Here is a 17218-nt window from a genome sequence, read left to right as displayed (position 1 = left end):
CTCCCACACCAAGAAATAAATTTTGTCACCCAGTAGTGCTTTGATTCTGCTGATAAGTCTAAAGTTAAATAATCTTTTTATGGTGGTAGAACAATGATAATAGTATCTATTATGTTTTCTTCAAGAAGATGTTTATCCATTTTTATAAATAATAATAGAATGGTTAATGCTACCACTTGATTTTATATTCAGATGATCTGTCTTTTAAAGTACTTATCCTTTCCTTATTTCTCTTTAGTTTATTGTAATCCTGATTAGTAAACTTTTAAATCTGTAGAGAAGTTTTGGGAAGTACCTGGTAAGTAGTAGTTAATGTACAGTGGCTGAGGGAGGGGCATATGGGTGCCTCTGTATTTTTCTTTAAGGTAGAGTTGAGACCAGAAACCACTGCTTTTGTTTTTGTGCATTGGGTTTGGATATGAGGGTATGAAGAATAGTTTACAGGCTGATGTGTTACTATTAAAATGTTACCCAAATCTGATTTCCCCATGAATTTCTGTTAGCAGTTTGGAAAAGCGTTCCAGTAGTGGTGAACCGGTCCCATACTGGTGACTTTAGGTACAGGAAATCATGCCTGAGACTCTGGTAGATATTTACAGTTTCAGCTTTTGTTCTAAATACACAACTCTATGAGAAAATATAAAAATTATGAACAGGACAAAGCTCATAATGAAACAAAACATTGTTCTAGAAATTATATTCTCCTGGTGAGAAGCTTGTGAGAAGATTGGTAACCTGTTTGACCCTCAACTAAAAACTAATCTCTGGTAAAATGTGAGAAAATGGAAACCACAGTTCATTCTCAAATATTTTAATTTTATATTTCTAGTGTCCTCTTAAGAGTTTTGCAAAGTTTCTTTGACTATCTCTTGCTTTCCCCTACCTTTTTAAAAAACATATCAAGAAACTAAGCCATAATACTTTTTCATGTAAAATTGAATTAGTACACTGATCATTTTTTGCCAAATCATGTCAGTCATTTTCAAAAACGTGATTAGCTACACTGCCAAAAGATACCTTCGGCTGTGTATTCAGAGAAATGTCAGCAGTGCAGTATCATTTATCAAGGCATCTTAATATAATGATATATAAACCTAAGTATGTAATGAAAAGGTTTTCACAGACTATAGCACTGACCAAGTGCATAGGTTTAGAGTTTAATCATTTAATTCCATGTCCCAGTAACCAAGGTTGACGTGTTTGTTTCTTATGTTTCTTTTAATAGAATTTAATTCCTTTTCGACCTTCAATTCAGTTCCAAGGGCTCCAAGGGGTGAGTACTCCTATTGTTTTAGCAAGAAAATCTAATCTTACACATTATTATATTTACGTCTTAAAATTTGTTTTCACCTGTGCCTCTTAATATAATGTCACTCTTATTTTGTGAACTTTGTAACTAAATGTAAATTTATGACACCTTTAAGACTTGAATTATCTTCTTGATTTAGTTAAGTAATTCAGGTATAGATATTGAGAGTAGTTTTTTCCAAGTCATAGATAATTGATTTTTTAACCTTTTTATTGAAGTGTAACATACATCATAGTATTATGAGATTATATTTTGTTTACCACAATTAAGTAACCATAAAGAATTATTAATTTCAGGCAAGTTATGATTATGTGATTGTTGTTAATATTAACAAACTTCTGCTGTCTATGGACTTTAATACTAGGAAATGAAATGTATATATAGAAAATTGAATTTTTCTAGTACACAGAATAAACAAAGTATTGTCTATTTTATTGCTGGATTTAAAAGTATAATAAATGATAACTCCTAATAAAATGCACCTATGAATTTTGTATTTGTAATAGATGATAAACTTTTCAGGAGTAGCGTCAATATTATTTCATAATTATTACTATTACTATTTAATATTAATTAAATAGACTCAGTCATTCCTTCATTTAAATTAATATGCATTTCTGAATTTGTCTCTATATACTGTCTACAGTATGGAGATTTGGAATATCTGTAAATGGATTTTAGAGCTCTAGAGAAAAGGCAGCCTGAGGGGGGAAGATCATATTCCTATTTATTATAAATCTATACACTTGTGAATTTTTGTTTATGTCACAAAATGTAAAAATTCAATGTGAATAAATACAGTCTTTCTAAACTTTATAACTTGAAAACATTTCAAGAGTCAGGAGATTAATTGTATCATTCAACACCAACTAAGAGTACTTCTAAATCTTGTGGAATGTTAACTTGAAGGAGATGTTTGTGTGTGGATGTCAGAGGTTTGCTTCTACATGATAGCTTTACAATGAAGTCCTTTTTTTTCTCTCCCCAGTAACTGAGTGTTCATGAATGGGATCCTAAATGGAACAAGCATTCTTCTGAATTTTGTTTCATAGCTTTTTAGATAGTCTCTAGCGCATGCTGATACTATTTTTGAGGTATTAGTGTCAGTTGTTTACGTGAGGCTTCTTGAATTTTCTTACAAATTTTAATGGCATCAACAATATCTGAAGGGATGTTCGAGAGGCAGGCCTGACTTCTTCAGCTCAGCAGGGCTACCCATTTCAGTAAAGGGTTATCTGGGAAGAGAGAGCAGTACCCAGAGGAGAAGAGTGGGGTTTGAGCTGCCTTTCCCTCACTAGCAGCTGACACCTTGTTTGGTGTCTGCTTCTTCCCTCTTCCCTTAATTCTTTCATTCTCCCAGTTGGGACGTGGAGGCCAGGGAAATGCAAGTGAAGGACATTTTCTTAGGAGGCAGTAGGCTAGACTGAATAATGAGGAACCAGTATGTGCAGGCTTCCAAGCTCTTGATGCAGAAACATGTAGCTTTTAGCAGTCTTAGAAGGAATATGATTTTCTGTAGCATACCAGTTACCCCCCAGGCCCTAGGTACCTTTACAAAGCAGGCAGTTTCTGTTTGAAACCTTGGACCTCCCTTTCTGAAATCTCCTACGTACCTCCCCCAAACTTTCCTATCTCTGTGTCCAAGCTTCCCCAGTTTATCTTTGCAAGCTCCATTCTCTCTTCCTACTCTATTCTTTGTTTGAATATAGTTCACTGATAAAAATAATTTAGATATAAATGACTGATAGGTGTAAATCTTAATGGGTGTTTGAATTTTAACAGATAAGCTTTTTAACCAAATGAATGGTTATTGGAGTTGGGAGAGTATGAATGCAGAGAGAGGAGGGAGTGCTGCAGGATGAGAGCTATAGGATACTTGGCCCTACCTTGCTTATTCTGCATTCTGTCTTCTCCATCCCCTCACCCCCCACCACAGTCCCCTTTTTATTATTCTAACTGGGAACAAAATATATGGACTCAGCATTGTTTCAGAGCCTGCAGCTGCATTCCATCCACCCCTCCCCTCCTTCTCTTTGCAGCGCTCTCACCAGCCCTTTGGGACTTAGTAAAAACAAAGAGTCATTACTGGGGAGAGAGTGGGTTGGCACAGCCCACAGGGAATACACAGAGCCACAAATGTGAGGGTCTACTGTACAGTGTTCCTCTGTTTTTCTTGAGAGCCACGATAATTTAACATTGCCGGTGCTGATTGCTTTAAAAACTATCTGAAGAAGTATACTTACAGAGTTTTCCTACATGGAAAATGTTTAGGACTTTAAATTGGAAGGTTTTAATTTAGATTTCCCACAAAAGAGTTTTTCTCAATGAGAAATTTTAGTTGTCTTTTAATATAGTGTTGCAGATACTTTGAAAGTTTCTCTAGAAAGAATGTGGCAAGTCTAACAAATTTACAGGTTTTACATCAAATGTGATTGAAAATATACATTAACTATCATGATAGTGTCCTATATAGACATATTTGAAATACAACTGAAATATTGTTAAAATATCATTTCAAAAGTGAACATTTAGTGTTAAGATTATTTCCTCTTTCCCTGATGCTAAGCACTGCGTGTTTATGCTGTTCTTTGTTACTAATTATAGGATTTTTCCCCCCTCTATAATGTCTTTAGAAGGTCAGAATTTGGGTCTTGGCTGGTCAACTTTTAAGCATATTTACTTTTGTGCCTGAACACGTTCTCTTTTTCTTTTTTTTATAAATTCATTTATTTTATTTATTTATTATTTTTGGCTGCGTTGGGTCTTTGTTGCTGTGTGCGGACTTTCTCTAGTTGCGGCGAGCGGGGCCTACTCTTTGTTGCGGTGTGCGGGCTTCTCATTGCGGTGGCTTCTCTTGTTGTGGAGCATGGGCTCTGGGTGCGCGGACTTCAGTAGTTGTGGCACGTGGGCTCAGTAGTTGTGGCACGCAGGCTCTAGAGTGCAGGCTCAGTAGTTGTGGCGCATAGGCTTAGTTGCTCTGCGGCATGTGGGATCTTCCCGGACAGGGCTCGAACCCTTGTCCCCTGCATTGGCAGGCGGATTCTTAACCACTGCACTACCAGGGAAGCCCTGAACACGTTCTCTTAAATTGAAGATTTCTTCTAAAAAAAAATGCAGACTGGACCATTAAAGTATAGCAATATGCTCTTAAAGAGTGAAAATTCTGAGAATCATTGATTACCTGGATTTTTATCATCACAGTTGGGCAGCAGCTTCTATAGCATAAAAAATGAAAATTTGTCTTTCACACTTCATCTCACCCTTTTCCCTTAGTGGAAAAGCATAGTCAGGAAATTGAATGGTCGTTGAAGGCATTTTATGGATTCTGAAAACATGAGGAAGTATCTATAGGAACAGTTAATTGTGTTTTCAAAACTGATGAATATCAGGAGCTGAATACATCAGCCAAAAATACCTTGTTGATTTTTAAGAGTATGGCTCAACCAATTATCCTTGCAGTTCTAATCCATACCTAGGATACTCATAACTAAAGGTGTACTAGGATTGTACATTTTTATAGACCATTCTAATTGAATAGAAAAGGTAGCTGGTAAGATTCACATGGCTACAGTATTGAGGTGTTCAAGTTATAACATTCAGAGGGGTGTAATGGTATAATGCACATGGTTTACAAAAGCTGCATCTTTATTGTTGAGCAAGCTTTATCCAAATCACGGTAGTTCTGTCTCATATTTCACTGGATACCGAAAATGTGGCAGGTGAAAATTTTCCAAAAATGTGTGTTTCAGTAAAATTTTAAAAACTAATTACTCTTGAGCTTCCCTGGTGGCGCAGTGGTTGAGAGTCCGCCTGCCGATGCAGGGGACATGGGTTCGTGCCCTGGTCCGGGAAGATCCCACATGCCGCGGAGCGGCTGGGCCCGTGAGCCATGGCCGCTGAGCCTGCGCGTCCGGAGGCTGTGCTCCACAACGGGAGAGGCCACAACAGTGAGAGGCCCGCGTACCGCAAAAAAAAAAAAACAAAAAAAAAAAAACTAATTACTCTTTATTTTTATGTTTGTTGAAAGTTTCTTATCTAAAGACACACAGCTGATGCAGACTCAGCTGTAACTACTGTCTAGGTCTTCACTCTGCCAGGGAAAATTCTCCCCACTATACCACACAGCTGTAAAAGGAGAAGTATTGGAAGTAAGTTAACTCAGTATTTTCAAGTAATGGCAGTTGTTACTGATGCAGTTATCTACTAACATAATTACTCAATAAACTATAAACAGGTGCCTAATCAGTGAGTGTGCTAATAGGTTTATTGTTCTGTTTGTTTCTTATTTATTGCACAAACATTCTTTTAGCCCTTACTGGTGCCAAGTACTTTGCTGAGTGCTTTGTGTGCAAAGATACAGGGATGGGTAAGACATGGGCTGTGCCCTCAGGGAACTCAGAATCTGACAAACATATATAGACTAATACTCAGGAAAGAATTAATAATGTAGGGCTTATCCAGAACCCTCCTTTCAGAACTTCTATAGATACAGGAGACTCTCAGAAACAAGGCTTATGTATTTCTGATTGGTATGAACCAGGGTTTTAAACAAAGGTTTCGGTAGATGCAAAATATTATATCCTGGAAATAGGTATGTAAAATTCCAGAAGGTCTGTTAAAATTTATGGACACACTCATACACAAAAAGGTAGATCTGTGATATGTTTATAATTCAGATAAAATCTGAAATGGCAAAGTTTTCAACAGCAAATAATGGCCACATCTGTAGGCCTGTGTCAGCCTTGCAGAGTGGACTTGCCTGTGGCATCAGCGACTCATGCAGGGAATGATTGTCCCAGGGCAGTGAGAAATAATGTTAACTTTGTCACAGTAAATAGGATTCCAGACCTCAGTATTAACTCAGTATTTGTTATGAGAATGTTGTTCCACAATTCTCTCTAATTTAATTGCTCACTTCAGACTCAGCAATCTCAGAGGCTTTAAAAAATAGAAGTTTGCTTTGCATATGTAATTTAGAAATTAACCTTAAGATGAGGACAGAAAATATTGTCTATAAGTACCATGTTATGTCTCCTGTGAAATACTGAGTAACACACATTTTTCTAAGAATGAGCAAGGAACAGCCAGTCAAGCAGCTTTTAAATGTACGCCTTCCAAAAAGGCACACTGACCTTCTGAAGATGAAATCAGCATTTAACTGCTAACTTTAAAGGCTTGAATAGTGTTAAAATTTTTGCAGTAGAGCCATTAACTCTAAAGAACAGAGTTGGATTTTCTTTTTTTTTTCTTAACTTCCAAACTTAGCAAAGCATTCAGAAATATTTTGTTAATTATTTATTTTCTTTTTGGGGGGCTGGAGAGAAGATTGGGTTTGAAAAACTAAATTATACAGTATTTGAAATTAGTAGCCAATTTCAACCCACCTGAAAATACTTCCCACAGACTACCCTTCTCTAATCTACTTGATACTCAGGAAGCAAAGATAACTATCTGCTTGAAACAGCAGCAGAGATAAAAATAAATCCCCAGCACTGTCATTCCTTCTTAGATGATATGCCTGCACTCTGCTTTCCCCTGCTGTTTTTGGTTTGGCTAGTCCACTGGTTTTGCCAACGGTTGTGTTTAGTCAGTCTGCTCAAAGGTTGCTGACTAACAGCTACCTTTATACACTCAGCTCTGAAAGTAGTTAATACTACAAAGGTGTTAAAATTAAATCCTTTTATGGCAGTTCTGTTTTAATTCTTTTAATATTACAGTGGTTAACATGTGTAGATAACATATTTGCATTGAATTATAACCCATTAACCACATGTTAATTTATTAAGGTATTAATACAATGGTAAATTACCCAATTTGAAAGAAATATTTAACTTTGATATATATCAAAGTTTATATAATTTTTTATGTATATAGTATAATATACAGTGTGTGTGTGTGTATATATATATATATGTAAAATATCATATTTGGCCAGTGGTATGGACTGACATTCTGGAAACTCCTATTATCTCAAACAATAACTGAATAATAGTTTGAAGCTATTGACCAACTTCTCTATTTTATGTTGCCACCCACCTCTGCTCTCCTTTTCTTTCTGGATAAGAATTACCTGTGGGGTTTCTAAATAAAAAAGAGTAGAGAGCTAAGTTCACAAATCATGGCCAGGTACCACTACAGACACCAGTGACATAAAGGAGACGTGCAGAATGGTGAGGGTGGGAGGGTGACTTTGACTGTATGGTTGTGTTGCCTGAGGAAGCTATCTCAGTGTATACCACACAGGCTCCAGTGTGGGCCACAGCAGGACAAGCGTCCCAAAGCACGATCATAAAGGAGTTGAAGACTAAATCATCCTGCTCTGTCCTTCACCAAACTGCAGTCACTTTGGAAAGCAGCCATTGGAACTATGATTGAAATCTGAATTTGCTACAAATACCATTAACTGCCTTCTTAGCGGTCAGTTAAGCTTAATATCTTCATTCAACAAGCATTTGTGAATATTTGCACTGTACCAAGCACCACGGTAGACAGTGTTTGGACAAAGGTAAATAGGACCTTGAAATTCCAGCTCTTGTTCCTGACACCATCTGTTTGTCAATAAAATCTGAATCTGATGGTTTTGCCTTTTTGTTTCCCACCAAAAACTGAAACTTGTGAAATTCAGTTGTTTATGTTACAGACATTGTCACTTAACAGCACTCACTTATTTAAGCTTGGAAAATAATAATCTTTAACCATTTTATAACACTTATGGTTCTTATAACTAACCCACCCCTAAATTTGAGCCACAAGCAGTATGTAAATATCTTTTGACTTCTTACTATGTGCAAGGCCTTATCCTTATAAGAGCTTTATTAAAGAGGTTATAAGTGCTCTATTAAAAAGAAAATTCAAAATTTAAAGCAGGAAAAACAATTTAGCAGAATATGTCCAAGCCGCAGATCTTACTTCAAACAATATTTAACACAACAAAATTACTATATGTTGTTGATTCCAAGGCTTGTTTTCTTTTTAACATTTAACGTCTTTGGAATTAGAATATATCTCATTATCAACAGCATCTTAGTACTGTGTCATAGTTTGTCAGCATTTTATATTATGCAATGGTACATAGTCATACAGTTGCTGGCAGCTTAACTACAGCAATGCAGTGGAAGTATTTAGAGAGTTTCTATATCCTGCAATAAGATTTTATCTAACTAGAATCTTTTCAAAAGTTTTCTTTCCTGACCCCACCCTTGACTGGTTTGCTTTTTAGCTCCATATGTTAGATAATCTGGAGAATTTATAGGGAAGGTAAATTTTTATAACTATTTTTGTGATTAAAACTGGAAGGAACAAGAGTATGAAATTAAAATGTTCTCAAATTTGTTTTTAGGCTAAAAACCTTATAAAAGTAATTTGTTTTGAAAACAAGTTTAGAAGAAAAGAGTTTTACTGACTTAAAAGACTTAAAAAGCTCATAGACATGCTTTGAGGCTAATGAATTTGCCCTTATCAGGCTAGGAATTTTCAAATCTAATTGGTCTTATACTTTGTACTGTATTTACCAGAAATGCACAGTCATCTATTATTTTGCTTATAGATTCCAACTTTTTTCAATAAGTATAACTAAAATTTACTGAATATTTATTATGTGCTAAGAATCCTATACTAAGCACTTTATATATATTATTCTCATTTAATCCTCACAGGGATGTCATGAAGCAGATATTCCTGTTCTGCTAGTGTGTTAACTATGGCTCTGAAGTTAAACCACTTGTAAAAGCTCACACAATTAGTGAGTAAAGGAACCAGCACACAAACCTGGGCATCTAGTTCCAGAGCCTGTTTTCATCACTACACTGATTTACCTGCCTATAATAAATGTTCAACGGGCATTTTATTCTGACATTCGTACGAACATTTGTTGAGTATCTCCCCAGCTAGCAAGAGGAAGCAGGACAGTCAGGGAGGTCTCAGAGAGGTGGTAAGCAAGTGTGGCAAAAGTTGCCACCTTCTTAAGGAGCTTGAATTTCACCTTGGAGATCAGTGCTTCTTATCTATAAAGTCTCCCTGGGGGTCTATGATGAGGTCTGGAAGTCTGGCTTTTAAAATTTTTCCCCCTAGATTTCATTATAATAGCTAGGTTCACTATAATTAAGAATATGATAAGAATATGCACTTATGTAGGTATGTACACATTCTCTTCTCAGGAGAAGGTTCATAATTTTCATCATTTTCTGAAGGGGACCACTGACTACAGTAGATTCTTTCAAACACATTTAGTAACAAGTCAGAGTAAGAAAAAACATTTTACATTGTGACCCTTTACAGATATCAGTGTACACATCACACAGCTAAAATAAAAGTTTCACAGCACAGTATTTATCCTTTGCCAGTATACTCTGACATTTTCTATTTCAATTTAAAAGAATCCTGATCACAATCCACTAAAATAACGTCATAACCTTCCAATGGGTCACAGTCTGTGCTTTAAAAAACACTACAGGAGATGACCATCTTTTTTTTTTTTAATTTTAGAAATTTTAGCCAGGGAGTCATGTGATCAGATTTGCATTTTAACGTGTTTATCCAGTAGCTACCTTAACTTAGTTATTCCTTCTGTATGGGGAGAAAGGAAATAGCGGAGTTGAGGATGGCACCATATTTATGATGAGCATTTGGTTGGATGGTGAGGCCATTATTCAAGATCTAAAACAGATGAAAGAACAGACTGAGGCAGAACTCATGGGGTGTTTAGTTTGGGACATGATGTCCATGAGGTGTTCAGATAATAACTCCATACCTTGTTCTATCAAGATGGAGCTGTCCAGGAGACATTGGTATTGGGGGATTTGGAACAAAAGGAGTTTCAAGAAACTGCTCCAAAGGACATTTTATAGTATTTAATTATACTTGGCAGTCCAGTAGTGAGAAGAAAAAAAGTGTATTTATAGTGGAATTCTGTTATAAAGCTCTATTTAAAGACTTCTAAGAATACTGGTTTAGTTGTGAATACTTATGAGTGTTGATACTTTTTACTTCTTAACATTTAGGAGATTTGAAGCCCTTTTTGCCAAATTTTGTTCACACTAGTTAAGAACAATAGCAGGCTAATAGAGATAAACAGTGGCATATTGATTTAGTGGAAGAGTACACAACAGTGAAAAGCAGTGACTTAGAGCTCTGTGCAATATGGCAGTGAAAACTCTGGGTAGAAGACTACATATGTATGGTATGACACCGTTTTTTATAAAATTTAACAACAGGCGAAGTCAAACAATATATTGTGTGGGTACACACGTAATAAAATTATTAAAAACAATAAAGGAATGATAATCACAAAAATTAGAATAGTTGTTATCTCTGGTAGAGAAAGGCAGGTAGAAGAGATAGGAGAGGAGCAATGGGTAGATATATTATTGCTAATGTTAAGTTGGACAGTGAATTCACAGGTGTTCACTATGTCGTCAAGCTTCATAACAGGCTATATTGATCTTGAAGAAATAAATGTTACATAAAGTTCTCGTTATCATTAACTTTAAATATAATAATATAAATATATATACTTGTATATTTATAATCTGTCATCTTCATGGATTAAATGAGAAAAACCAGAACATATTTCAATAGATGCCAAAATGGCATTTGATAAAAATTCAATATTAAATCTGGATTAAAACTTTAGTTAAGTAGGGAATAGAAAGAAGAATTCTTTCTTAACATGATGAAAATTATCTTTATCTAATAGCCAGTTAGCATACTTAATAATTAGACAACAGAAATATAAATATCCTTTTATTTATTTATTTGCTTGTTTGTTTGTTTTTATTTTTGGCTGTGTTGGGTCTTCGTTGCTGCACATGGGCTTTTTCTAGTTGAGGCAAGCGGGGGCTACTCTTTTTTGCAGTGCGCAGACTTCTCATTGTCGTGGCTTCTCTTGTTGCAGAGCGCGGGCTCTAGAGTGCAGGCTCAGTAGTTGTGGCACGTGGGCTTAGCTGCTCCGCGGCACGTGGGATCTTCCTGGGCCAGGGATCGAACCTGTGTCCCCTGCATTGGCAGGTGGATTCTTAACCACTGTGCCACCAGGGAAGCCCAGAAATATCCTTTTTAATGTTAGCAATAAAATACACATGGCCACTCTCATCTCTGTAGTTTAATATTGTTTGGAGAATGCTCATTAATGTAATGAAAAAGAAAATTAACTAAAAGCTATGGATAATAGATAAGTGGGGGCAAATTTGCCAGTATGTGCAGATAAACCAAGTGAAAAACTATAAAAACTTACAGTATTTCCTTCAGTAAGGTGGTCAGTTCAGAAATAACTGTTTAAAAACCACTGGCTTAATAGTGGTAGGGTGGAGTGAAGAGGAGTTTCTTTTAAAATGGGAGAAATAGCAGAATATTTATAAACTGATGGGAGTCATCCAGTAGAAAGCAAAAGTTGATATGAGAAAGAGCAAGACTTGCTGGAGCAATGTCCTCGAGTAGGTTGGAGAGATGGGGTCTAATTGCTCAGAGGAGAGATTGGCTTTAGATACGAGCAAAGGAAGTTCTTGTATGGTAGCTAGTGGGAAGGTATGTATATGGGTGCAGATTTTGAAATTCTTATTGTTTGTTAAACCATTTCTTTAGCCGTATCTCAAACCTAAAGTCAAAACACCTAGGCCAAAGTCTTATCTTAGAGGTTAGCAAAGTGGCACACAGAAAGTGCCCAATAAGTGATATATATAATTTTTAAAAATCACTGGCCTCCCTAAGCACTAGCAATTAGGAGTTTCAGTGTAAAAATGATCTCATCTATGGTAGCAACAAAAAATTATAAAATACCAAATATTAAGTGTAGTCAAGTTATTCCGTCTAAAGAGCTGTAATACTTTTCTGATGGGTATAAGAGAATATATAAGTGGTAAATGGCAAGACTATCCATGGATTTAGGTTGGAAACTTTTGCAGTTGTCATTTCTTCTTCCTAATTAATAATAAGATATTATATATACCATTATAATAATTTTAAAAATAAATACACAAACACAAATAGAAATCTGCAAAAGAAAATGAAATGCTATACACCAGAATGTCATTGCTTTACTAATTACCCTACTAATGAGATAGATTTGTTTATCTATATTTCCTAATTGTTCTATAAACATAAAAGAAATGTTTTGAGATGCCAAGTTTAAATATGTCAAGAATCTAGGAGAAAGGCTGAATATTCAAGGTTTCAAAACAGGTTGACAAAAAGAGAAAGCAGGTCTCAAAGTTATCTGTACCTAGACACCAGCTAAATATCTTTCTAGTCAACTACTTAATGAGTTGCTTTGTCATCTATCAGTGGAGAAAAAAAGTTTTCTCCCCTCTGTGATCTGTCTCCCCAGCGGAAGGAAGGTAAAGGCAGAGTTCCTGGTATTATCAAGAACATGGGAGAAGAGGCCACTTTCCTTTCTGAGTTAACAGTTGATATTTTGGAACAGTGGTCTTGTGAAGTGTCCTGGGAATGGGTCCAGTCTAGAAAGAATAGATTATGGGAATGAATAGTAGTAGTCAGTTGAATTTAAAAAGATAAGATTCCTAGGGAGCTTCAGGCAATAAAACTCAGAATGCAATAGAGAATGATTAAAGATAGCTAAATTGGGCTCACAGTGTTAGAGGGTTGGTACTTAATTAAGCAGCCATAAGAAGAGGGCAATCTTTTATAGAACTTAAAAAGTTGAGAGTGTCTAGTAATCACTCAGTAAGTTATATTGGGGATATCTTATTTTAGAGTGAGAATGTAAGGCATAGCCGTATTTATGAATATAGTAATATTCTACTAATCAATACTAAGAAATTCTTTCTTAATACTAATCTGAATGCATTTTAGTTTTCTCTTAATCTCATTGTATTAGTAATTCATTAAAGTCAGTTTTCACAGATTAGGAAGGAGGGACAGGAACTTGAGGTGTTCCATTTCCACTGAACAGTAAGATGATGCTGACATATTTCCACAGCTGTTTAAACGTTTTGTATTTGGCTGTAAAGAAAAACTTTCTACTAGGGATGCTTGGTGTTTTGTTTTACTTTTTCAGGAAGATAGTGTTCTGTTCCTTCCTTAGAGAACTTGAAAAATAAGATAATTGTGAATCCAGGATTAATTTTGGATAAAGTCTTAAACTTTACAATTTCAGAATCTGTAACATATATATATATATATATATATATACATATATATATATATATATAACTTTTTTCAAAAATATTTAAGGCGATTGAGTCATGAGGAGCCAAATGTCTCATGAAACCTAGTGATATGGTTATCTTTTTAAAGGGGCAATGCAATGAATTATTGCCAAGAGGATAAAATGTTTTGCTACCTTGTATAATTTCATTGTTCTAGAGGGACCCATGTTGTCTGCCTCCTAGCAGAATCAAATAACTATCTAGAAGATAATCAATCAACAGTTTTATGATATAAATTATTAAAATACAGTAATTACCTTAGTTGTTCATATGTAAAATATCTTCACCCTTCCTTTACCAACATGTCTCTTTCTCTGTTTGAAGGGATGGGTTTTCTGGCTTTGCTAATGGCCCAGGCATACCATCCTTAAAAATGAATCATTTTTGTCCTGTATTTCTTACAATAATAAATCAATTGATCTAAGAGACTTCACAGGCCCTCTTATTTACATCAGAACTAAGTCTCTTAGAAATGAGAATTGCAGTTTCTAATTTAGTTTTTGATCTACTGTGCATATCAATGTAAAATCAGAAATAGTTAAACTTCTTGAAGGCTTGAAGGAAATCAGCAAGTGAATTTGATGTATGAAAACTGAAAAGAAATAAATTTTCTATTGAAATGGATCCTACCTTAGGAACGTATTTTCAGGGTAGATGCTTGGAAAGAAATCTATAAAAATTAGAATACTATAGGTTTTATTCATTTTTCAAGACTATCTATAGCTTTGACACACACAAAAAAACCCCACAAACTTTAAAATATTGTTTGCATTTATGAAGAGTGAATGGCTCCATAAGAACTCTTAATTCTATTTTGTTTCTTTGTTGTGCTATAGCTACTGAAGGCAGCATATTTTTAAAGGATAGGGCACTTGGGAAGCAAGGAGTATTTGCTACCCTTCTAGAGTAGCAGCAGGCATCTGTAATTTTTCAGCCTTCCATGGACACCTGTTGTGGCTGATTCATTCTTGTACCTTATCTCTGTGTATGTTGAGTTTGGAACAATTAGAAATATTGCTAGTCTTTTGGATTGTTTGTTTTCTCAGATAGCTTCTTTGGCTTTTATTTAAGCTAACACGTAAGTTTTGACCTTGAAGGTTTCTAGCCCCTTACTTTTGTAAATACCAAGAATTCAGAATAAGTATATTATCAACTTTTTTGATTATCCACAGGGTGCTTATCAGTCCATTACCATTTTAAAATTACTTTAAAAATCAAATACATCATTATTTGCTGAGGAATACATCATTATTTGCAAGCACTTTAGATGAGTTCTCTCTTTAAACTCCAACAATCATATAGGGTGAATAATATCATTTTCCACATTTTACTGATAAGGAAACTGAGAATTAATGAGGTTAAGTTGTTTGCCCAAGGTAACAGATGGTAGATTCCAGAGCCAGCATTGGAAACTGGGCAGGATTGCTCCAGAGCCTGTAATCTAGAATACTAGATGTAGTCTGATTGCCCTGTTCCCTTGTCATCTGTGTGTAAAAGAGAAGTTCTCACTTTTTTCTTCTCAAACCATTGAGGTATACCCAACTTAGAACTGGAAATACAAAGGGATCCAATTGTAAAGAAAGCATTTTAAAAAGGAAAGGGAGGACTTCTCTGGTGGTGCAGTGTTTAAGAATCCGCCTGCCAATGCAGGTGACACGGGTTCAATCCCTGGTCCCGGAAGATCCCGGAAGATCCCACATGCCGCAGAGCAGCTAAGCCCGTGCACCACAACTACCAAGCCTGCTCTCTAGAGCCCATGAGCCACGACTACTGAAGCCTGCGTGCCTGCAGCCTGTGCTCTACAACAAGAGAAGCCACCGCAATGAGAAGCCCGCGCACCTCAATGAAGATCTAACATGGCCAAAAATAAATAAATAAAACAAATAACTTTTTTTTAAAAAAAATAAAATAAAATACAAAGGAAAGGGAATAAGGCAGAAGGACACCATTTCCTATCTTTGGTATCCTTCAAATATTTGGCACTAATTCCCATCAAGAAATGGCACATAAGACCTCATATTTATACACATTCTTTTGTAATTGTCATTTAAGATGTGACTAAAATGTAATTAATAAAATGATATCCCCTGACTATCATACATCTTGTTGCTCTTTCTCTTTCCTTAACATGCAGCCACGGTTTTGTGTCTTTGGTCCCCAGAGCCTGGGTTCTGTGATGTTACCACAGTGGCTGCCTCAGCAGTCCCAGTCCCAGTCCGCTCAACCAGAGCGGCTCTGACTCTATTTGTAATACATGGTGGGTTTCCCCATAAGATTTACTTTGAAAAAAGCATTCTGTAGCTTAAAAACTTTTTTTTAATATGTTGATGTTGAAAACAGAAAATTAAGAATTGAATTTATTTCCAAATCTATATGGAAATATTCTTCAGACTTAAATACAATTTATGTTATTGAACTTATAAGTTTTCATGGCAACATTGATTGAGTTGGAATGAAACCATGTGTTTTGCAAACTCTAAGGCCTGGGCCACTTTTACGAATTTATGTTAATCTTGAGTGTTCACATCTGTCAAGTACCAGTATTCCTTCCTAGGTTTAAACAGTCATTGCTGACTGCCATACATGACTTCTATTCCACCCATGTTTCACCAGCACTTCCTCCTGGCATATTACAGAAAGCTTTTCTCAAGACTCCAGTAGAACAAGGAGAGATTAGCAATGAATTTGGAAATTGACATTCATACTTAAGATTTTTTTTTTTCCTTGCAGAATTCAGGTTTGGACTTTGTTTCTGAGAAACAAACCATTTTTTTAAACAAAATTCTGCTTCCTACTTGACCAGGAGAATTGCTAAGTTTAGAATTATTTAGTGTGGTTTCCCTAAGTCCTTTAAAATGCAAAGTGGTTTTAAAGACGCTGGATCATATTTTCAATGGAATTTGGTAAGGCCAGAGTATTCTGTGAGTATTTTTATAAAGATGAAGATACTTTTAAAAAAAGAAAAATGTATAATATATAATAAATTTAAGTTCCACAAACCAGGCAACCACTTGACCTAGGTTTGTGGGCTAAACATAGCACAAGGAGGTAAAAAAACTTTTTCATTCTGATGTTTGTACCACACAGTGCATGCTGTTTGGGATTTTTTTTTTTTTCTTCCTTTCATTTTGCTATTTATTTTGCCTGCTCTGCAGAGCCCTGGTTTTCCTCTGATCTACTTCAGTTATATCTCTAATTTTTTAGTAGTCCTGGTGTATTCACTTCAGAGTGAATTTAATCTAAGTCCCAAGTTTCTTCAGATTAATCCAACAAATATTTATTAGGTATCTGTCATGTTCCAGATATGTATGAAAGTAAGACCATGGTCCTTGCCTCCAAAGAACTCATAGTCTAGTGGGGAGGAAGACACAAACAAGTACTTAGCATGCAGTAGAAGTGAGCCCAAGGTGCTTTGGGGACAGAAAAGGGAACCCATCTCACTGGGGAAGGGAAAGGCTCCTGAGCTGAGTATTAAACAAGGGATAAGCTAATGCAAGCCAAGACAAGAAGTGGAGACATCAAATACAAGGTGGAGAGTGAGGCCCAAGTCTATTGGGAAGGAACCACATGTGTCCTATGAAATCTTAACAAACTTCTCAGATTCTCTTGGTGGCTCTCTCACTTTTCTTCTAAAAGGTACTTCGGCATTTAGCTCAATTTTGCAGTCATTTTTAAATACAAATTTTCTGTTCTCTCACACTCCATAGTCTGTATACCTTTTCCCTGTTCTCTAGTATCTGCTATTTGC

General features: G+C 35.7%; 1 protein-coding gene across 9 annotated transcripts in view; it reads left to right on the top strand.

Annotated features, from left to right (window-relative positions):
- Positions 1 to 17218, top strand: part of ELL2 (elongation factor for RNA polymerase II 2) — a 134734-nt gene that overhangs the window by 18825 nt on the left and 98691 nt on the right. For 8 of the 9 annotated variants that reach the window (XR_009539537.1, XR_009539538.1, XR_009539536.1 and 5 more), the window contains exon 2: positions 1226 to 1273. Coding sequence is in view for 2 of the 9 variants with exons in the window: in XM_060143293.1 (XP_059999276.1) it covers positions 1226 to 1273 (48 nt within the window). In the remaining 7 variants the exon portion in view is untranslated. Of the gene's footprint in view, positions 1 to 1225; positions 1274 to 5336; positions 5458 to 17218 lie in introns of all 9 variants that reach the window. The other variant, XM_060143297.1, reaches the window with a different exon arrangement.

This window comes from Lagenorhynchus albirostris, chromosome 3, assembly GCF_949774975.1.
Source record: "Lagenorhynchus albirostris chromosome 3, mLagAlb1.1, whole genome shotgun sequence".
NCBI lineage: Eukaryota > Metazoa > Chordata > Mammalia > Artiodactyla > Delphinidae > Lagenorhynchus > Lagenorhynchus albirostris.
This window is presented reverse-complemented; position numbering and strand designations above follow the sequence as displayed.